Here is a 23,915-nt window from a genome sequence, read left to right on the forward strand (position 1 = left end):
TTCGAGGGGCTGTATGGCCAACTCCTGCTCCTATCTCTTATGCTCTTATGAATCCATGACCTTCTGACTCGGGGCAAGGGAGCTGTGCCCACTGAGCAAGCCTGGCACCTCACAGCATAAAACAGCACCGCCCTATCAGGAACCTACCCCATGGTGCACTGTGCCTGTTAGTTGAATACCACAGCTCTTTGTGACATAGCACATAGTTTATCGTTACCACTACCAAGCATTTGAAAGGAGCGAAATATTTCAGATTGAGGCAAGCAGGCTTATGATAACTATCCATTGCTGCAAGTGTACAGTGGCACAGTCTCATGAGCAAATCTAGCTTACAAAGTTGATTTATGTCAATAAATCGATTAAGTGATGTGACATTGTGATGGATGGTGACCTGAGTGTTTTATATTGTGTTTAATAAAAGCCTTCAGCAGCTGCCTCTAATTCGCAGAATACGTTTGAAATTCCCGTTGTGTTTTCTGAGGAACAACATGAGTGTTTGGCTTATATATTCCACATGAAATACATTCTCCTTACCCAAGGGGTAAAGCTTATGCCAATGTATTGGCACAAAGGGATTGAAGAGGAGTGAAAAAATTAACATTCATTGTGCCATACCTCGACTTTGCTTCACAAGAAATTCTTCTTAACTGCTGAGGAAAGGCTGGTGAATGCTGTGCCAAACATTTATGCTGCAAACCATTACTCCCCTATGTTAAAGAAAGGGAGAATTTGGCATGATTGAGCACTTTATTATATTCCAAAATGGTTTGCAAACGATTAATTACTTTGAAAGTACAGTCACTCTTGGCAAACATGACATCTAATTTGTTCACACCAGATACCACAGAAAAGCAAATAAGATGACTGACCAGTTAATTTGTTTTTCTGGTGGGTACGAGTCGAGGGGTTTGTGCCAGCCGGCAACACACCAGGAAAATCCCCCGCTTCAAGTAGTGCCATGGACTCTTTTACATCCAAACGAGTGGCTGGACAAGACTTTGAATCAATGTCTCACCCAAAAATAAGGAAGCCTGCAGAAAATGCAGCACCCTCTCAAAACTGCACTGAAGTCCTTAATGAGTGCAGTCCTGTGCAGTTTTTAATAAGGATATAAGGAAAAAGTGTGGGGAATGGGACTATCTGGATTCCTCTTTGAAAGAGCTGGTGCAGACTTGATGGGCCGAATTGCCGCCTTCAGTACAGTACTATTCTATAACTCTATCTCTCTGCCTGTTTGGGTCTAGTGTTCAAATTGCTGGCCTGTAAGTAACTCTTCTGCCTATCAGAAGCAAAGCTGGACAATGTTAAACTTAATCCAGTTACCATACTTTAATTGCGATGATATACTAATCCCAGCTGTAGTCATTCAGCGGGCAAAAGCAACAATTTTAAGATCCAGAGGAATATTTTTTGCCGACGTAAGCTGTAATTGACCATTACCTAAGTACACAAAACTGAAACAAGAATGAATAAAGAGTGAGCATTTATATAGTGCCTTTCACGACCTCAGGATTGCCCCGAGAGTTCATAGCCAATGAAGTACTTTTGAAGTGTGGTCACTATTGTAATGTAGGGAAACACAGCAGCCAATCTTCGCATAGCAAGCTTCCACAAACAACAATGAAATAATGATCAACAACAACAACTTATATTTACATAGCACCTTTAACATAATAAAAATGTTCCAAGGCGCTTTACAGAAGGATTGTAAAACAAAGTATGATGCCGGGTCATAAATGGAGATATTAGGTCAGATGGCCAAAGCTTGGTCAAAGAGGTAGGTTTTGAGAAGTGTCTTAAAGAAGGAAAGTGATGGTGGAGAGGCAGAGATGTGTAGGGAGGGTATTCCGGAGCTTAGGGTCCAGGTAGCTAAAGGTGCGGCCACCAATGTGAAGCGATTAAAATCAGAGATGCACAAGAGGCCAGAATTAGAGGAGCGCGGATATCTCAGTGAGTTGTGGGGCTGGTGGAGATTACAGAGACAGGGAGGGGTGAGGCTATGGATGAATTTGAAAACAAACATGAGAATTTTAAAATCAAGACTAGGAGCCAATGTAGGTCAGCGAGCACAGGGGTGATAGGGGAACGAGACTAGGTTTTTAAAAAATTCATCATGGGATGTGGGCATTGCTGGGCCAGCATTTGTTGCCCATCCCTAATTGCCCTTGAACTTGTGAGGCTATTTCAGAGGGCATTTAAGAGTCAACCACATGTAGGTCAGACCAAGTAAGGATGTAAGATTTCCTTCCCTAAAGGACATTAGTGAACAGATGGGTTTTTATAACAATCGACAGTGGTTTCATGGCCACCATTAGACCAGCTTTTTAATTCCAGATTTATTAATTGAATTCAAATTTCACCATCTGCCATGGGGGGAATTGAACCCATGTCCCCAAAGCATTAGCCTGAGCCTCTGGATTACCAGTCTAGTGACATTACCGCCTCCTCTGAGTTGCGAGTTAAGACAGAGGCAGCAGAGTTCTAGATGACCTCAAGTTTACGGAGAGTAGAATGTGGGAGACCAGCCAGGACTGCATTGGAATAGTTAAGTCTAGAGGTAGAGTTTCAGCTGCAGATGAGTTGAGACAGGGGAGATGTCAGATGATGTTACGGAGGTGGAAATAGGGAGTCTTAGTGATGGCACAAATATGAGGTCAGAAGCTCAACTCGGGCTCAAATGTGACACCAAGGCTGTGAACAGTCTGGCTTAATCTCAGACTGTTGCCAGGGAGAGGAATGGAATCGGTAGATGGGGAATGGAGTTTGGAGTGGGGACTGAAAACAATGGCTTCAGTCTTCCCAGTATTTAACTGAAGGAAATGTCTGCTCATCCAGTACTGGATCTCAGATATGCAGTAAGTCTGATAATGTAGCAACAGTGGAGGAGTCAAGAGAGGTGGTGGTCGAGCTGGGTGTTGTTAGCGTACATGTGAAAACTAATGCCATGCTTTCAGATGATGTCACCGAGAGGCAGCATTTGGATGAGAAATAGGAGGGGCCATGGATAGATCCTTGGAGGACACCAGAGGTAACAATGCAGGAGCAGGAAGAGAAGCCATTGCAAATTATTCTCTGGCTATGATTAGATAGCTAAGAATGGAACCAGGTGAGAGCAGCCCCACCGAGCTGGACAACAGTGGAGAGGCGTTGGAGGAGGATGTTGTGGTCAACCATATCAAAGGGTGCAGACAAGTCGAGAAGGATGAGGAGGGAAAGTTTATCTTTGTCACAGTCACATAGGATGGCATTTGTGACTTTGGTAAGAGCTGTTTCAGTACTGTGATCAGATCTGATTTTAGTGATGGTGGTTGAGTGATAAATATTGGTCAGAACTTTCGTACTCTTCTTTGAAATAGTGCTATTTATTTTGTCTGCCTTAGTGGGCAGACAGGGGGCCTCAAGTTAACATCTTGTCCAAAAGACCTCTGATATTGCAGTACTCCTCTCGAATTGCACTAACAGTTTCACACTAGATCTTGGAGTGGAATTTGAAACAACAAGATTCTGACTGGTAGACCTGAGTGCTACACACTGAGCCAAGACAGCTGAAAGTACCACTTTCAGTTGTCAGGTACTCATTGGCTTATTGAAGAGCCTGGGCAACAGTAACTGACCAAACATTATGCCATCTGGTGGAACAGGTTCTTTGTCTACAGAATGGAGAAATCCCCAAGGACAATCACATGGTCACAGGGCTAGTCAACAGCTCGATACTGTCAGAGAGGCAATTAAAACGTATTCCCGAGTCTTGCCAGGAGTGTAATACAGGACAAAGCATCTGGTGTCATCTTGTCTCTGAATCTACTGTTTTCATTTCAATGAATGCATAGAATAAATTAAATGGTAATTGCAGATTTCAGTGTGCTCTCAAACTGCATTTGTTTCAAGTATTTTTGTTAATCAAAGCTTGTGCGCTCTGATGGGTATTTAATCTTGTTCCGTATTGTAGCGTGCATTGTAAAGAGAATTTTGAAAAGTCAATGCAGCCTTTTCTTGAGATAAAGGGCACACAACAGTAATAGCCTGCATTCAGATGCAGCATTCAACATAGCCCATTAGATAGAATAGGTAGACGCTCTTGAAAGCAAAAGATCAATATTGTTACGGCAAGCGTTATCAGCCAATCCCAGATCCCTTGGAAAAGTGGGTAGAGATGGTGACAAGTAGGTACACAAGAGTGGACCACAAGACATAGAAGAAAGCATTCCGTTTAGAAACAGCAAGTGGCTATTTAGCTCCTTGAGTCTATTCCACTATTTAATGAGATCGTGGCTGATCCGTGGCCTAACTGCATATACCTGCTGTTACAATCAGGTGAGGAGGGGTCGCAGGGCTCGTCCCTCTTGCTCTTCCTTTTGTTTGATGATAACAGGTTTTATTCTTTTATTCAAAAGAGCGGATGTGCTTACCACTTCAGTGAGTATTTTACCTTTTACCTTTGTTGTCATCGTAAAGAACCAATTGGACAGGTTTTCTTGAGTTTAAACAAGAAAGAGGTGAGTTTATTGTACTTAAAAAATCTAAACTTGATATAGATAAAAATAATAAAACTACACTACATTTCACTCACACATGCACACGAGAATCACACACACAAACAAGTTACAGAGTAATAAGGGACAGTTGGGTGGATTAGAGTCCAGAACAAGTAAAAACAATATACAGTCTATGGGGTCGGTAATTCCCTTGTCTTCCGGCTGAAGTTGTGATCTTGAAGTCTTTGGCTGGTAGAACTGCACTTTGTGGCTGGCCCACCTCGCTCAGGGTTTTCTTGGAGGCTGAATTGTAGGTGGCTTTCTTCCCCTGGGGTCTCTGTTTGTAGCAATCTGTAGGCTTAGATCATCGCAGACCATTTTCAAACTTGCGATGTTATCTGGAGAGAGAGAGACACACACACAGCCCCACTGGGGCTCTGCTTGGTTAGCACTCAAAGCCTGTCTGCTTCAAAGTCTCAGGAGCTTGTCTCCTGTGTGTAACAAAACTCCCAGTTTTACACAGCCTGGGGAGACTGTCACATGGTCCTCTTAGCCCCCTTTGTTTTTAATGAGGTCCAAAACCTAAAACCCAAACTACTCTGAGGTGGTTTTGTCAGTGTTTAACCCCTGGCGGGATGTCTCCACTCATGAATGCCTCAAAATGGCTTTGAATGTCCTGCTAACAAGGGTGATATAGATAATCTACTCTGTTAGCCAAAGCATTGTCCTGGATAAGATTCTTTTTTGACATGTGTCTCCAACTTGATGTTCTGGAATGTGAGGTATTTCAGATGCAAATTGCAATGGCCATCTTGGCTGCCAGTTTTTAAAAAAATTAACTGTAGGATTCCAACTCTATTTTTTAAAAAATAAGTTTGATGTAGATTTCCAACCAATAAATTAAAAATCCTCATTTGGTATTGCATGTTTTCTTGACACTGCCTTTGCCCCATATCCCTTTGGTTAAAAAAACTATCAATCTCAGATTTAAAATTTACAATTGATCTAGCGACAGTTGCCATTTGCAGAAGAGAGTTCCAAATGTCTACCACCCTTTGTCTGGAGAATTGTTTCCAAACTTCACTTGTGAAAGTCTGGCTCTAGTTTTTAGGCTGTGTCCCTAGTCCGAGACTCCCCAACCTGCAGAGTAGTTTCTCCCTATCTACCCCATCATTTGCCCTTAATATCTTGAAAGCTGTGACCAAACCACCCTTTAACCTTCTAAATTCCAGGGTATAAGACCCTAATTTGTTTAATCTCTCCTTGTAGGGTAATCCCTGAAGTTCCAGTATCATCTGTCGTTAATGAACTGCAGAGTCCAATGGAAGCTCCAAATTCCGGCAGCAGATGTAACATATGAAACCAGCATGTCATGCTCTCCTAACAGTTGTGACTGAAATTGGCAGAATGAAGGAGAAAAACCATCATTTAAAATTGCAGCATTCATGTAACAGTGGGAGATGCACGCTCGAGAATGATGAGAAAAAAAATAGCGTGAAATGTAATTACAGGCAAACTTTTTTATGTATAGGCAACAGTTTTCCCACAAAGCGGGCTTGAAGCTTCAGCAAGGATGAAAAGGTAGCAGAATTGACCGACTGTTATAAACCCTGCCCAATGCAAAGGGAAGCTGGCTGGGACATATAATGGTTGGAACGTTTAACGGGTGCGCATGTAAAAGGCAGCGTACATAATTGGCAGCATGTTAACAGATGGGGTATATAATGGGCCACTGATCCGCTAGAAGCAATTTCACACTCCTGTCAGTGGTGACAATTGCTCCCAGCGTCTTTTCAAGTATAAGAATGTGAGAAATAAGATAAGACCATTTGACCTATCCATGCATGCAAATCATCACCATCTTAGCTAGTCACATTCCAACTTATAGTTCATGAGAAAAATCAGCAGTTGTTTCCACCGGAAATGGAGAATTTCAAGCCGTCAGCAAATCAGATTGATTGGAGGGCTGGACTGCAGCCTATGCAATCCAATTATTGAAATGATACTTTATCCCAAAGTTGGTTGGATATAGACTTCAGGCAGAAAGAGTTTCAGATGAATTGATAGTTTTTCATTGTCATAGCTACAAGGAGTATTTCTTTTCTATTTGCTCCCAAAGTAGTCAATGAGTAGTAAAATGCATCTTTTGAAAAATTGACTTTATGAAATTCCAAGCTACACCCGGCCATTGCCTGATATGATGATTTACTTTCTTGCAGCCAGTTTGTGGCCATTTCTGAGATGCCTCTGGGATATATTAACTGGCTTTATTTGAGCATTCCAGTTACTCCAAAATTGCCCGGGTTTGGAAATGAAATCGGAAGTGGAGTTGGAGTAGTGATGAGTTTTACTTCATTTTAAAACGAAGGAACTGAGTTTCCCATAATTTCAGTTAATCGAAAACTCTGCTTCCCCTATCCTAACTCGTACCAAGTCCCAATCACACATCCGCCCCTGTGCTGTCTGACCTACCTTGGCTCCCAGTCTGGCAACGCTGCAGTTTTATCATTCTTATTGTGCTGTTCAGATCCCTCCATGTCCTCACCACTCTCTATCTCTGTGACCTCCTTCGGCCCCACAACCCTCCGAGTTCCCCTCCAAGCCACACACCATCCTGACTAGGAACTATATCACCGTTCCTTCACTGTCGCTGGATCAAAATCCTGGAACTCCCTAACAGCACTGTGCGTGTTCCCACAGCAGATGGACTGCAACGGTTCAAGAAGGCAGCTCACCACCACCTTCTCAAGTGCAATTCGGGATGAGCAACAAATGCTGGCCTTGCCAGCGATGCTCACTTCCCATGAAACAAATAAAAAAAAGAACTCTGAATTCCTTCGAATCTGATCATTGTGTCTTCAGCTCCCTAAACCCTAAACTCTCTAATTCCCTTCCTAAATATCTCCTCATCTTCACCTCTTTCTGCTCTTTGACCAAGTTTTTAATCACCCCCATTTGAATATCTTGGGGTGGTGCAGTGGTTAGCACCGCAGCCTCACAGCTCCAGCGACCCGAGTTCAGTTCTGGGTACTGCCTGTGTGGAGTTTGCAAGTTCTCATTGTGAGCATGTGGGTTTCTGCCGGGCGCTCTGGTTTACTCCCACAGCCAAAGACTTGCAGGTTGATAGGTAAATTGTCCTTAGTGTAGGTAGGTGGTAGGAGAATTGAGGGAAGGTGGGAATGTGGTAGGGAATATGGGATTAATGTAGGATTAGCATAAATGGCAGAGAGAGGGTGAATGGCTGGCAATCCGGGAAAGAAATGCTGATGAAGACCCTGCCAGTGGTTGCCAAGCTTGGCCAACTGGACAGGAAGGCCACATGGCTATGTTCGGGGAGCCCGTCCACGGCGGCGATCAGGAGGAAGAGCGGCCACATGGACCCGGCAGTGGCTCACTCGGCGACTCTGTGCTGTTTCCACACAAACTTTCCCCACAACTCCGGCTCGGCTCCCGGATCCCAATCCCAGTAGCAGTTCATCATTGTAAAAGGGACAATGGTGGGAGCTGATGCAATGTTTTTTTACCTGCACCCCCTCCCCCCCAACCCCCGCTCCCAGATCACCCCCTCGCACCCCCTTCCCAGCTCCCCCCTCGCTCCATCTTCCCCTTGCACCCCCTTCCCCTGCACCCCTCTCCCCTACCCCCTGCAGCCCCCTTCCCAGTTCCCCCTCACACCCCCTTCCCTCCACACCCCTCCTCCTCGCACCCCCTCCCCCCCGCATACCCTTCCCCCCACCTCCTCCCACCGGCATCCACCTACCCCTGGGTAGGGGCCCTAACAACCCCACTGCCTTGTGGGCGTCTTGGGAGAGACCAAGGCTAAGGCAATAAACCCTAACAGAAAATCCGGAGCGGAACCCCGAAGGCGGTCATATGTCACCTTTGGCATGTTTCCGGCAGTTCCTGCAGCCATACCGGTGCCAAACGTCGTGCTCTGCACTCCTTTGGACCCCACCAGGAAGGCTGAGAGGGGGGTTTTGATGCTTGGGCAACTCACAACCTGCATACATCTGCCCAGGCATGCGCCATGGAGAGGTCACTCCATAGTCGCCTCACAGTGACCAAATCAACACGGAAGGCAGCAGTTACGGGTTACAAGTCCAGCTCAATTGGCGTAGAGATTGGGCACCATGGATTGCCTTTGTCAGTGGGAGAGGTCATCGCATCTCACTGGACAGCTGCCATCCGCCTCAAATTGGGCAGCCCCCGGTCAGTAAAGTTCTGTCCCGCCACAGTCCACCTGCTTCAATGGGTGCTTGGAGCTCAGGGTCATTGCCCGACAAGTGGACTGTAACACCACACCAAACAGCACTACCAAAAAAGGAAAGAAGGTACCAGCCCTTCGTTTTGCAAGCTGGAACGTCAGAACTATGTGTCCTGGCCTGTCGGAAGACCTTACACAAATCAACGATTCTCGGACGACCGCCATCATTAACAACGAGCTCAGTAGACTCAATGTGGACATTGCAGCACTTCAGGAGACACTCCTCCCTGCGAGCGGATCTCTAAGAGAGCAAGACTGCACCTTCTACTGGCAGGGTAGGGATCCTGAAGAACCAAGACAGCATGGAGTGGGCTTCGCCATCAGAAACTCTTTGCTCAGCATGATAGAGCCACCCTCAAATGGCTCTGAACGCATACTGTCCATCCGACTGTTCGCCGCCTCTGGTCTAGTACACCTACTCAGCATCTATGCTCCAACACTCTGCTCCCCACATGAAGCTAAAGATCAGTTCTGCGAGGAGCTCCATAATATCATTAGTAGAATCCCCAATACCGAACACCTGTTCCTGCTGGGGGATTTTAATGCCAGGGTTGGGGTCGACCATAAGTCATGACCCTCCTGCCTTGGGCGCTATGGCATTGGTAGGATGAATGAGAATGGACAGAGACTGCTTGAGTTGTGTACCTATCATAACCTCTGCATCACCAACTCATTCTTTCACACTAAAGCCCGTCACCAGGTTTCTTGGAGGCACCCAAGATCACGTTGTTGGCACCAGCTGGACCTCATCATCACAAGGCGAGCCTCTTTAAACAGTGTTCAAATCACATGCAGCTTCCACAGTGCGGACTGTGACACCGACCACTCCCTTGGTTAGCCTCAAACCGAAGAAGCTGCATCACTCCAAGCAGAAGGGCAGCCCGTGCATCAACACTAGCAGAATTTCTCATCCACAGCTGTTACGTAAGTTTCTAAATTCACTTGAAAAAGCCCTTCAAAACACTCCCACAGGGGATGCAGAGACCAAGTGGGCCCACATCAGAGACGCCATCTATGAGTCAGCTATGACCACCTATGGCAAACGTGTGAAGCAGAATGCAGACTGTTTTCAATCTCACTTTGAAGAGCTGGAACCTGTCATAGCCGCTAAGCGCATTGCACTGCTGAACTACAAGAAAGCCCCCAGCGAGTTAACATCCGTAGCACTTAAAGCAGCCAGAAGCACTGCACAAAGAACAGCCAGGTGCTGCGCAAATGACTACTGGCAATACCTATGCAGTTATATTCAGCTGTCCTCTGACACCGGAAATCTCAGAGGAATGTATGATGGCATTAAGAGAGCTTTTGGGCCAACCATCAAGAAGATCGCCCCCCTCAAATCTAAATCAGGGGACACAATCACTGACCAACGCAAGCAAATGGACCGCTGGGTGGAACACTGCCTAGAACTGTACTCCAGGGAAAATGTTGTCACTGAGACCACCCTCAATGCAGCCCAGTCTCTGCCAGTCATGGATGAGCTGGACGTACAGCCAACAAAATCGGAACTCAATGATGCCATTGATTCTCTAGCCAGGGGAAAAGCCCCTGGGAAGGACGGCATTACCCCTGAAATAATCAAGAATGCCAAGCCTGCTATACTTTCAGCACTGTACGAACTGCTTTGCCTGTGCTGGGAGGAGGGAGCAGTACCACAGGACATGCGCGATGCCAATATCATCACCCTCTATAAGAACAAGGGTGACTGCGGTGACTGCAACAACTGCTGTGGAATCTCCCTGCTCAGCATAGTGGGGAAAGTCTTCGCTCGAGTCACTTTAAACAGGCTCCAGAAGCTGGCCGAGCGTGTCTACCCTGAGGCACAGTGAGATGGACCATTGACATGCTGTTCTCCCTTCGCCAGCTACAGGAGAAATGCAGCGAACAACAGATGCCCCTCTACATTGCTTTCATTGATCTCACTAAAGCCTTTGACCTCGTAAGCAGACGTGGTCTCTTCAGACTACTAGAAAAGATCGGATGTCCACCAAAGCTACTAAGTATCATCACCTCATTCCATGACAATATGAAAGGCACAATTCAGCATCGTGGCGCCTCATCAGACCCCTTTCCTATCCTAAGTGGCTTGAAACAGGGCTATGTTCTTGCACCTACACTGTTTGGGAGCTTCTTCTCCCTGCTGCTCTCACATGCGTTCAAGTCTTCAGAAGAAGGAATTTTCCTCCACGCAAGATCAGATGGCAGGTTGTTCAACCTTGCCCATCTGAGAGCGAAGACCAAAGTACGGAAAGTCCTCATCAGGGAACTCCTCTTTGCTGACGATGCTGCATTAACATCTCACACTGAAGAGTGTCTGCAGAGACTCATCGACAGGATTGCGGCTGCCTGCACCGAATTTGGCCTAACCATCAGCCTCAAGAAAATGAACATCATGGGACAGGACGTCAGAAATGCCCCATCCATAAATATCGGTGACCACACTCTGGAAGTGGTTCAAGAGTTCACCTACCTAGGCTCAACTATCACCAGTAACCTGTCTCTCGAGCAGAAATCAACAAGTGCATGGGAAAGGCTTCCTCTGCTATGTCCAGATTGGCCAAGAGAGTATGGGAAAATGGCGCACTGACACAGAACACAAAAGTCTGCATGTATCAAGCCTGTGTCCTCAGTACCTTGCTCGACGGCAGCGAGGCCTGGACAACATACGTCAGCCAAGAGCGACGTCTCAATTCATTCCATCTTCGCTGCCTCCGGAGAATCTTTGGCAACAGGTGGCAGGACCGTATCTCCAACACAGAAGTCCTCGAGGCGGCCAACATCCCCAGCATATACACCCTACTAAGCCAGCGGCGCCTGAGATAGCTTGGCCATGTGAGCCGCATGGAAGATGGCACGATCCCCAAGGACACATTGTACAGCGAGCTCGTCACTGGTATCAGACCCACCGGTCGTCCTTGTCTCCGCTTTAAAGACATCTGCAAACGCGACATGAAGTCCTGTGACATTGACCACAAGTCGTGGGAGTCAGTTGCCAGCGATCGCCAGAGCTGGCGGGCAACCATAAAGGCAGGGCTAAAGTGTGGCGAGTCGAAGAGACTTAGCAGTTGGCAGGAAAAAAGACAGAAGCGCAAGGAGAGAGCCAACTGTGTAACAGCCCCGACAACCAATTTTATCTGCAGCATCTGTGGAAGAGTCTGTCACTCTAGAATTGCCCTTTATAGCCACTCCAGGTGCTGCTTCACAAACCACTGACCACCTCCAGGCGCTTACCCATTGTCTCTTGAGACAAGGAGGCCAAAGAAGAAGAAGAAGTATAAATGGGTGGTTGATGGTTGGCACAGACTCGGTGGGCCGAAGGGCCTGTTTCATTGCTGTGTCTCCCTATGACTCTATCTCAATCTTTGGCTGGGTATCAAAGTTTGTTTGATAGTCGCTCGCGAAATGCTTTGGGACGTTTTCCTGCATTAAAGGCACTATATAAATGTAAGTTGTTGCTGCTTGTGGGAGCGTTGCAGCACCCAGTTATAATCCGTACCTTTGTAACCTGTTTTCAACATGTTTATGCACCCATCATGGATTTTGTTTTGTTGCCATGGAGTAACTCGGGAGACAATCCACTCTCTGTATTAGAACAGTCAGACATCCGTGGAGAAATGTGAGGACTGACATTAATGAATAAGAATATAATAGATTGCAAACCATCGACTAGAATTTGTCAGTCACGCCCACCTGAGCACTCCAAATCCAGCTCGTTGGTTCTGTTTCTATAAACCTTCCCCTTCAGTTTGCTTTCACTGATTGCAGTGTGTAAAGAATTTTCATTCCCGTACAGGAAAGTTAAGCTGTTTTTGACAGCGTCAAAATTGAAGTGTGGACTTGAATTATTAATTGCCATAATTGTGGTGAAACCTTGGTGCCATTTCCCTCTAAATATTTCAATCGGGTTACATGGAATTCTCAATACACGAACAGGCCATTCAATCCAACTGGTCCATGCTTGTATTGATGGTCCACAGGAGCCTGTTTACGTGTTAATTTTAATGCATTAATAACTCTCTTAAAATAATAGCTAGAAGGATGTGTTACTAATGTGTTCAACATTGATCCATTGTTATTCTCAACAATGGTTGCTATGGCCTCAAGTTTAAAAGGTTAAACAAACAGGGAATGTTTCAAACACACAGCAAGATGATTGACATTCAAAAGAGGAAACGATAGATAATTGTTTGTGCTCAAATCTTTAGTAGGATTTCAGAACAAATTTGACAGTACATTATTGGGTCATTTACCCTTTGGGTCTGTGCTGACTCTTTGCAGGACCGGTCCACAACTAATTCCATTGCCTTGCTTTCTACCCATAGACCTGAATCTCCCTCTGCTTCAAATATTTATTGCCTCTTCCCAAAAATGCGCAATTATCTCTGCCTCATCAGAGCAAAGCATTTCATTAAAGACATTTCTCCTGACCTTTCCTCATTTTTTGTGACAATTTGGAACTGCCCCACCAGGGATATTTGCCTACCCCAGTCACTCCATTAAAACCCTTCATAATTTAAAAAATCTCGATTCAATTTCCTCTTGGCCTGTTTGGCTCTAAGAATCGAATTCATCGATATTAATTCATTCTTACCCTATTTGGAAAATAAAAGTTGTCTATTTAGAGCAGTTAAATCGGCATTCCCTCAATCCAGGTAACCCCACATTCCCTCCAATTGGTCCCTTGGGTTCAGGGCAGATTCAGATACAATGGTCACCCAATTAAATCATGCTGATCATTGTCAATTGAGCTTATTGTCGAGTTGTGTTAGGAAAGGTTACAGTTCTTTAGTTCACAGGCTATGTCTGGAGTTACATTGGCTTTTGGTACCTCAGTGCTTCAAATTAAACATTTTCATCATTGTGTTTATGCCTCTCATGCTCTAAACACTCCTTTCCATCTCTGCAACCTCCTCCAGCCATATAACCTAGCCCCCTGCACCCCAAAACTGCATTCCTCTGACTCTGGACACTTGTGCGTCCCCTCCCCTTTCACCCCACTATTGGCAGCTGTACCTTTTTCCCATGTAGTTCTCATGTTTTGGAATTCCCTCCCTTAACATCTCTGTCCCTCCTTCCTCCTTTAAGATTCTCCTTAAATCCTGTGATCAAGCTTTTGCTCACCTGTCCTCTGTGGCTTGATGTCAATTTTTGTCTGATAACACTTCTGTGAAGCACCTTGGAAATTTTACTATGTTAAAGATGCTATATAAATGCAAGTAGTTGTTAGATTTACAATGGAAGGTATTGTAAATCTTGACTCAAGGATATAGCTCCTGATGTTTAAAATAACTGTCATCTTTCTGCATGAAGTTCAATTAAGAGGGAGCCTTAGAGCAGGCTGCAATAAGCTGGATAAATTGTCAAAAAAATCAGAATTATTTGGGGCCGAGATGGGGTTAAACAGTATCCTACACCCACAAACATAAAATCTCATGCCTTCAGCTCTCTCAGTAATTTCTTAACCCATCACTGCTGCAAACTGTACTGTGTATTTTAGTTTTTGTTTTCCACCACAATAAATATAATTGAACAGCAGATATACTGTACCGTAAGTTATAACTTACCTATGACCCACATCGCTCTCAGTTTAACATCTTGCTTTCACATACCGTAAATACATTTGTTCAGAGCTGTTCTTGAGTTCATTCAACAACGCGTACATTAGAGAAAGCCGGCAACGTAGAAACGTGTCCTAAAACATTCAGCCTATGTATATGTTTGTGCCCTCTATTCCCCTTCTTTTCATCTTCACTTCTCATCCTCTGTTTATGGCCACTGTATCATCAGTCATTTCAGCCGCACTTTCTTCCTAAACCCCTCTGCTTTGCTGCTCCTCTTCCTACCTTCAAAATCCTCTTCAAAACCTATACTTCAGTCTGGTTTTCAGTTACCATGCTTTGTCCTCCTTCCACTTCTCAGTCTCCTGTTATGTCCACCAATGTGAAGCGGTTTGGGATGTCAATGTGTATATGTGGAGTTGGTGGTGGTGTTCCATTACCCACATTTTGGTTTGATATTAAACACATTTTGGATTAGTATTAATCTATGCTGGCCACAATCCTTTTATATGATGACGGGAAGCTTGGAACAAAACAAGCAACACAGAGAGTTCAGGCATATAGGTGTAGACATCAGTTTCTTGCTTAGAGTGTTAAATGTGCAACAAATGCCATTACAACCTTGGTGTCATATTTGACCCCAGGTTAAGCTTCCGACCACAGGTCCACCCCATCACCAAAACGGTCTATTTCCATCTCTATAGCATCATCCCTGCCTCAGCGCATCTGCTCTCCTGGCTGGACTCCCGTGTTCCACCCTCCATAAACTTGAGGTCATTCAAAGCTTTGTATCCTAACTGGCACCAAGCCCCGTTCCCCTATCACCCCTGCGCTCGCTGACCGAGACTGGCTCCCAGTCCAGCAATGCCTCGGTTTTAAAATTCTCATCCTTGTTTTCAAATCCCTCCATGGGCTTTGCACTCCCTATCTCTGTAATCTCCTCCATCCCCACAACCCATTTGAGATATCTATACTCCTCCAAATCCGATTTTAATTGCTCCACCATTGGCAGCGTGCCTTCAGCTGCCTGGGCCCTAAGCTCTGGAATTCCCTCCCTAAACCTTACTGACTTCTCTATCCTCTCTATCCTCCTTAAAACCTACCTCTTTGATCAAGTGTTTGGTCATCTGTCCTAATATCTCTTTATGTGGCTCAGTGACAAAATTTTGTTTGATAGTCGCTCCTGTGACCTGCCTTGGGAACTTTTACTATGTCAAAGGCGCTATATAAATGCAAGTTGTTGTTGTTTGTAGGTGAGTTGCAGCATCCAGTTATAGTCTGTACCTTTGTAAGTTGTTGTTGTGCTGTTTCTAAGACAAAGATATTGGCGTGATACCCTTCTCGGCTATGAATAGCTCTTAAAGGGCCTAATAGCGTAATGGGTATGTTACTGGACTCATAATCCAGAGCATGAGAGTTCAGATGCTACCCTAGCAGTGGCAGAAGGTTGCAATTAGTTTTTAAAACTCTGGAAATAAAAAGCTGGATTGAGTAAAAGCGACCATGAAGCTATCGGATTGTCCCAAGTGACACAATACAGTGCAAAACGGCAGCAAGGGCCTCGTCACTGTGAAACCGTGGTGGTGGAATTATATAATATTCACAGCAAGCCAGCACTTCATGAAGTGTGAAATATGAACTAGCTCTGTGACCAATTATTAAAATATTATCCAGAATCATTCAGGTTGTGGAGGCAGAGACTACGTGGATAGATTTTCAATTGGTTTGAGATGGTTTCAATTATTACTTGCGAAAGTATGAAAGGAATGTTCTGTTGAAAGACAGATCTATTTCTCTTACAGGTATGTATATACTAAGTTGTCTTACACGACCTCAAACTCCTCACCTGCGATGGAATACTTTGAAGGGCAATCAGATCTTGCTAAGTCAACTAAGGTGATAGCTATCTTGAGCAGAGCAAAATCTCAGAAAAAGGAATGGAAATGAACGATCAATTAAGCTATTCATTGGAGGGGGCATGTCAGCCAAGACTTTGGGAGAATTCCCTATTATACTTCAAATTGTGCTGTCAGATCTTTAACATGTGACTGAAACAGGAATGGGGTATCAGTTGAACTTCCCATCTCATCCCTCATCCCAACTTGAAGTTGTTTTCTTCCTATTCCTCTTCATTCGAATATTTACCCCTCAATCACCTCAATGAAACAGATTATCTGCTTAATATTGCATTGCCTCTGACTGTGCACAAATTAACTGCTGCATTTCCTACAAGTAACACGGAACACAAAAGTCCGAGTGTATCAGGCCTGTGTCCTCAGTACCTTGCTCTACGGCAGCGAGGCCTGGACAACGTATGCCAGCCAAGAGCGACGTCTCAATTCATTCCATCTTCGCTGCCTTCGGAGAATACTTGGCATCAGGTGGCAGGACTATATCTCCAACACAGAAGTCCTTGAAGCGGCCAACACCCCCAGCTTATACACACTACTGAGTCAGCGGCGCTTGAGATGGCTTGGCCATGTGAGCCGCATGGAAGATGGCAGGATCCCCAAAGACACATTGTACAGCGAGCTCGCCACTGGTATCAGACCCACCGGCCGTCCATGTCTCCGTTATAAAGACGTCTGCAAACGCGACATGAAATTGTGTGACATTGATCACAAGTCGTGGGAGTCAGTTGCCAGCATTCGCCAGAGCTGGCGGGCAGCCATAAAGACAGGGCTAAATTGTGGCGAGTCGAAGAGACTTAGTAGTTGGCAGGAAAAAAGACAGAGGCGCAAGGGGAGAGCCAACTGTGCAACAGCCCCAACAAACAAATTTCTCTGCAGCACCTGTGGAAGAGCCTGTCACTCCAGAATTGGCCTTTATAGCCACTCCAGGCGCTGCTTCACAAACCACTGACCACCTCCAGGCGCGTATCCATTGTCTCTCGAGATAAGGAGGCCCAAAAGAAATTGACTACCCTTCAAAAAAAAAGTACTTTAGCTACCTAAAATTGGTTGTACGGTTGATGTTCTTCTTAATTACAAGTTGTTTTTTTTTATTTATTTAGAGATACAGCACTGAAACAGGCCCTTCGGCCCACCGAGTCTGTGCCGACCATCAACCACCCACAATCCTACACTAATTCCATATTCCTACCACATCCCCACCTGTCCCTATATTTCCCTACCACCTACCTATACTAGGGGCAATTTATAATGGCCAATTTACTTATCAACGTGCAAGTCTTTGGCATGTGGGAGGAAACCGGAGCACCCGGAGGAAACCCACGCAGATACAGGGAGAACTTGCAAACTCCACACAGGCAGTACCCAGAATTGAACCCAGGTTGCTGGAGCTGTGAGGCTATGGTGCTAACCACTGCGCCACTGTGCTGCCCTATCTATTTCTTATACAGACATATATATATATATATCTCAAATATACTCCAGGCGCTGCTTCACAAACCACTGACCACCTCCAGGCGCGTATCCATTGTCTCTCGAGATAAGGAGGCCCAAAGAAAGAAATATATTATGTAATACATATAAAATAAATTCTTGTGCCTGTCAACTTTTTACATTCCAAATCCCTATGTCAGCATTTATCATGGACTCTACCCCGTCTCAAGCCGAGAGTAGGGCAGGCATCGAGCTTTCTCTTTTAACTCCCTGATCTAAAGAAAGATATGAAGCATTTCATCGCAGTCAAACGAAAACCCAAACAGACTGTGCTGCACATGAATTAGAATAACAACACATAAAAACACCAGCAATGAAAAATTACAGCAAGATAATAAAATGAAACAAAATCAGAAGTCCACAATTGTGTTAGAACTTTTAACTGCTCCCTAAGTAACAGTGGGTACTTTTATATGAGCTTTTCTATTACTGGGAGCAGAGGGAAACTATAAACAGTTAACTAAAGCCTATGAACAGAAACTATAAATTGTTGGAATGTTAGCCGTAGGCGGCTCAGTGGGTAGCCCTTTCACCCCTGAGCTGGAAGATCATGGATTTATGTCCCACTCCACAGACTTAAGAACAAAATCAAGGCTGACATGCCCAGTGCAGTACTGATAGAGTGCTGCACTGTCAGAGGTGTTGTATTTTAGAGGCCCTGTCTGTCCACGTAAACAATCCCATGGTACTATTTCGAAGGAGAGCAGGCAAGTTCTCCCCAGTGTCCCAGTCAATATTTATTTAGTTTTACTAGTTTTTTTTTATGGGATGTGGGTGTGACTGGCTAGGCCAGCACTTATTGCCCATCCCTAATTGCCCTTGAACTGAGTGGCTTGTGAGGCCATTTCAGAGGGTATTTTAAGAGTCAACCATATTGCTGAGGGTCTGGAGTCACATGCAGGTCAGACCAGGTAAGGACGGCAGATTTCCTTCCCGAAAGGACATTAGTGAACCAGATGGGTTTTTACAACAATCGACAATGGTTTCATGGTCACCATTAGCTTTTTTTTTAAATTCCCAGATTAATTGAATTCAGATTTTATCATCTTCCATGGAGGGATTTGAACCCACGTCCCCAAAGCAGTAGCCTGGGTCTCTGGGTTACTTATCCCTCAAACAACATCGCAAAAACAAATTATACGGTCATTAGCACATTGCTGTTTGTGGGAGCTTGCTCTGTGCTACAATTCCTACGTTACAACAGTGACTCCACTTTGAAAAAATGCTTCATTGGCTATACAACACTTTGAGATGTCCAGTGGCCGTGAAAGGCACTGTATAAATGCAAGTTTATCTTTAACCAAGTCACTTTTTCTCTCCCTCTCTCTTTTTCTTTCTAAAGACGGAGCCGGAATTGACAGAAGAAACGAACGTAGACCGGATCGCTGAACCTCGGACTGCCACCCGAGCGAGACAGGCCAAAGGTCACTCGGAATCGTCCACCCTCAGCTCTCAGCCGTCAATCGACGAGGTCAGGCAGCATATGCACCAGCTCCTGGAAGAAGCGTTTAGCCTGGCATCTGCTGGACGGGTTGCTCATGGCCGTCCCCAGGTGCACTACACCACGAGTCAGCCATTACCCTACACGGAGCTAGTGACCAGTGCCCCAGGAACCATGAGCAGATCGCGGGCTGGAGTCCAGTGGGTTCCTGCGTACGGGCAGGATATGTGCCAGTACAGTTTGCCCAGACCCGTGAGTACTACACCTTCCCATTCATGCACACATTAGGGAACATAGCAACAAAGGAATACAAGGAGTCCATTCAGCCCCTCAAGCTTGTTCCACCATTCAGTGAGATCATAGCTGACCTGTATCTTAACTACATTGACCCACTTTGGCCATTGCCTAGCAAAACCCTATCGATCTCAGATTTAAATTCATTAACTGAGCTAGCCTTTTATGGGAGAGAGTTCCACATTCCTACCCCTCTTTGTTTGAAGAAGTATTCTCCCCTGAATTGCGTGGCTCTGATTTTAAGATTATGTCCCCTTGTTCTAAACTCCCCCCGGCGCAAAAGGTTTCTCTCAACCTACCCTACCAATTCCTTTCAAAATCTGAAAAACCTCAATCAAAGCACCCCTTAACCTTCTGAGGAAAGAATTAATACCGGCTCGAAAAGGGTTAAATTATGAGGACAGGTTTCACAGACTAGGCTTTTGTTCCCCTGAATTTAGAAGGTTAAAGGGTGATCGAATTGAAGTGTCTAAGTTGATTAAAGGAATCGATAGGGTAGATAGAGTGAAACTATGGTGGGGGATGGAAGGGAGTCCAGAACAAGGAAGCATAACCTTTAACTTAGAGCCCGGCCATTTAGGGGTGATATCAAGAGGCCCTTCTTCACACAAAGGGGAATGGAAATCTGGAACTGTCTCCCCCCAAAAAAGATGTTGAGGCTGGGGGAGCGGTGGGTGGTGGTGGAGTTGGGGGGGGTTCAATTAGAAATTTCAAAACTGAGATTAATAGACTTTGTTGGGTAAGGGTATTAAAGGTTACAGAACCAAGGTGGATAAATGGAGTTATGAAACAGATCAGCCATGATTTAATTGAATCGTGGAACAGGTTCAAGGGGCTGTGTGGCCTCCTCCCGTTCCTGTGAAGGTTATTGATTTCAGAAGACTGCAGGACTTGAGTTCTGAATCACAACAGTGTGTTAATGAAAGGGCTGAAAAATAATCATTAAACCAGCTCTTAGTTTCATTGATTTCCACAGTGTAAATGAGCAAAAGAAAAATGTTATGGCTTTTACTCCCATGGGAATTGCTGAATAATTTTTTTTTCAATAATCCAGCGTTAACACTAGTTAACAGGTGTCAATGAAACACCTCGGACTGGGCTCCTTAGATCCTAAGGGTGTTTGTGAGGCCGGCAGATCTCCATTTGCCTGTCAACAACAACTTCCATTAATATAGCACCTTTAAAATAATAACATGCCCCAAGGTGCTTCGCAGGAGCTTTATAAAGCAAAATTAGCCACCGAGCCACATAAAGTGATATGAGGACAGATGGCCTAAAGCTTGGTCAACGAGGTGGGCTTTAAGGAGAGTCTTAAAGGAAGAAAGAGAGAGGCAGAGAGGTTTAGGGAGGGGATTCCAGAGCTTAGGGGCTCGGTAGTTGAGGGCACGGCCACCAATGGTGGAGCGATTAAAATCGGAGATGCTCAAGATGCCTGAATTGGAAGAGTGCAGATGTCTCGGAAGTTTGGGAAGATGGAGGAGATTACAGAGATAGGGAGGGGCAAGGCCATGGAGGGATTTGAAAACAAGGATGAGAATTCATATTTGGTCTTTGTTGACTTATTCACGCTTGCTTTTAGTTGCCATACATTTAAATAATACTTGTTGGAATAATAAAAACACTGCTTTTCTTTCGATAAGTAACTCTTTCAGAAATTGGGGCAGAGAAGTCCCAAAAGGTTTTATGATTTTTGGAGGTACCCAACATAGAAAGTTTTGGAAAACCCCTGCTCAAAACTCTTTTAGATCGATTATTTAGATGTATTATTGCCAGATCTACATAATACATCAAAGATCTTACACCAACATGCATTTCCATTATAAATCTCTACACCCTTCCGCCACTGTGGTGCTATAACACCTCCCGGTACCTCAGCATTGCAGTGCAGAGAAACATCAAGACTCTAACCTCCAAATCCAACATCATTGACCTAGGATCTGCAATTAACTGTCATATACCCTGAATAGAAAAGCCCCTCGTCAACCAACTGTGTTTTAAGAGGGACGTTGGTTGTAGATCTGCTTGACCATACATACCACAACACAAATCACTTTTTCATACTGATCTGTGCAGAGTGAAGCTTTTGTCTTCAGTTATGAGGACAGGTTACCTAATCTTGGCTTTTATTCCCCTTGACTTTAAAAGATTGAGGGATGATCAAATTGAGCACTTTAAAATGTTAACTGTATTAATTAGGGTAGCAGACAGAGAAGCTATTTGCTCTGGTGGGGATTCCAGAATAAGGGAGCATATAAATATTGGAGCTAGTCTGTTAAGGAGTAAAAGCAGATCGAACTTTTTCACAAAAAGGTTGGAGGAAACGTGGAATTCTGTTCCCAAAAGACTGTTGATGCTGGGGATTAGTTGAAATTTTCAAAGCTTAGATTGACAGATTTTTGTTAGGTAAGAGTATCAAAGGATATGGATCAAAGGCGGCTAAATGAAGTTGAGGTGCTGATCAGTCATGTTCTAATTGAATGGGGAACAGGCTCGAGGGGCTGAATAGTCTCCTCCTGTTCCTATGTTCCAGCCAAAGAGGATGTGAATGGACAAGAGGAATTGATGATATGAATTTAGCGAATATATGTTAAAAGAAGTGAGAAGGTGTTTAGGGCTTGTGTGGGTCAAGTGCCAAAATGGCTAACTGGTTATCTTATTCTCAACTCTTTCTAGGCATACAGATATTCTCAGCTCCCGGAAATGTCTGTTGGATCCCCACCGCCTGTTCCTCCCAGAAATGCTCCAGTAGCAGTTACATCCCTCAGACGGTAATGTATTGAGTCATTTATTAACACACAATAACTTACAATTATATAGCGCCTTTAACATAGTAAAAAGTACTAAGGTGCTCCACAGGAGCTTTATCCAACAAAATTTGACACCAATCAACGTAAGGAGATATTAGGGCAGATCACCAAAAGCTTGGTCAAAGAGGTAGGTTTTAAGGAGTGTCTTAAAAGAGAAAGGAGAGCTGGAGAGGCGGAGAGGGTTAGGGAGGGAATTCCAGAGCTTAGGGCCCAGTCAACAGAAGGCACGGCCTCTGTGCAATGTGGGAAGTCAGGGACACTTCCAGTGACCAGGGCGAACACGTATGCAGGAAGTGTCTCCAGCTGCAGCTACTCAAAATCCGCATTTCGGATCTGGAGTGGCGGCTGGGGACACTGTGGAGCATCCGCGAGGCTGAGATCATTGTGGATAGCACGTACAGGGAGGTGATCACAACGCAGGTAAAGACTGCTCGGGCAGAACGGGAATAGGTGACCGCCAGGTAGAGTAGAAGAACTAGGCAGGTAGTGCTAGAATCCCCTGGGTCCATCTCCCTCTCACAGATTTTCCACTTTGGATACTGTTGGAGGAGATAGCTTTTCAGGGGAATGCAGTAAGAGCCAAGTCTGTAACACCACGGGTGGCTCAGCTGCACAAGAGGGAATGAAAAAGAGTGGGAATGCTATAGTGATAGGGGATTCTATTGTAAGGGGTACAGATAGGCGTTTCTGTGGCCACAAACATAACTCCAGGATGGTATGTCGCCTCCCTGGTGCTAGGGTCAAGGATATTACCGAGTGGCTGCAGGACATTCTGAAGGGGGAGGGTGAACAGTCAGAGGTCATGGTTTACATTGGTACCAACGACATAGGTAGAAAGAGGGATGAGGTACTGCAACAAGAATTTAGGGAGTTAGGTAACAGATTAAAAAGCAGGACCTCAAAGGTTGTAATCTCTGGAATATTCCCGGTGCCACGTGCTGGTGAGTATAAGAATAGGAGGATAGAGCAAATGAATGCGTGGCTGAAGAGATGGTGCAGGAGGGAGAGCTTTAGTTTCTTGGATCACTGGGTCTGTTTCTGGCGACGGTGGGACCTGTACAAGTCGGACGGGTCGAACCGGAATGGGACCAACATTCTTGCAGGGAGGTTTGCTAGTGCTGTTGGGGGTGGGGGGGTGAAACTAATTTGGCAGGGGGATGGGATACAGAGTGGAGGTGCTTTAGGGGGTGATGCATTGCCAAATATAGAAGAGAAACTGAGTCAGTCTGGAAGGCAGAGCAAATATAGACCTGTTAAGGCATAAGCGAATAATGCAAGGCTGGATTGCATCTACTTTAACGCAAGGAGTCTTACAAGTAAGGCGGATGAATTGAGGGTGTTGATTAACACACAAGAATATGATATTATTGCTATCACAGAAACATGGTTGAGGGAGGGGCAGGACTGGCAGCTCAATATTCCAGGGTATAGAATCTTTAGGCATGACAGGGAGGGGGCGGGGTGTAAAAGAGGAGGTGTCATTGCACTATTGATCGAGGACTCAATTACTGCAGTAAGGAGGAATGATATCTTAGAAGGTTCCTCAAATGGGGAGAACTTAAAAACAAAAAGGGAGTAGTCACTTGGCTGGGAGTGTACTACAGGCCTCCAAACAGCCAGGGAGAGATAGAGGAGCAGATATGTAGGCAAATCATAGAGAGGTGTGAAATAA

General features: G+C 45.0%; 1 protein-coding gene across 1 annotated transcript in view; it reads left to right on the forward strand.

Moving 5' to 3' along the window:
* kiaa1549la (KIAA1549-like a) overlaps positions 1 to 23,915 on the forward strand; it is a 348,851-nt gene that overhangs the window by 296,187 nt on the left and 28,749 nt on the right. Inside the window, exons 17-18 of the mRNA XM_068046635.1 lie at positions 19,044 to 19,394; positions 22,110 to 22,204. Of these exons, the coding sequence (XP_067902736.1) occupies positions 19,044 to 19,394; positions 22,110 to 22,204 (446 nt within the window). The remainder of the gene's footprint in view (positions 1 to 19,043; positions 19,395 to 22,109; positions 22,205 to 23,915) is intronic.

This window comes from Heterodontus francisci, chromosome 14 (genome assembly GCF_036365525.1).
Source record: "Heterodontus francisci isolate sHetFra1 chromosome 14, sHetFra1.hap1, whole genome shotgun sequence".
Taxonomy (NCBI): Eukaryota; Metazoa; Chordata; class Chondrichthyes; order Heterodontiformes; family Heterodontidae; genus Heterodontus; species Heterodontus francisci.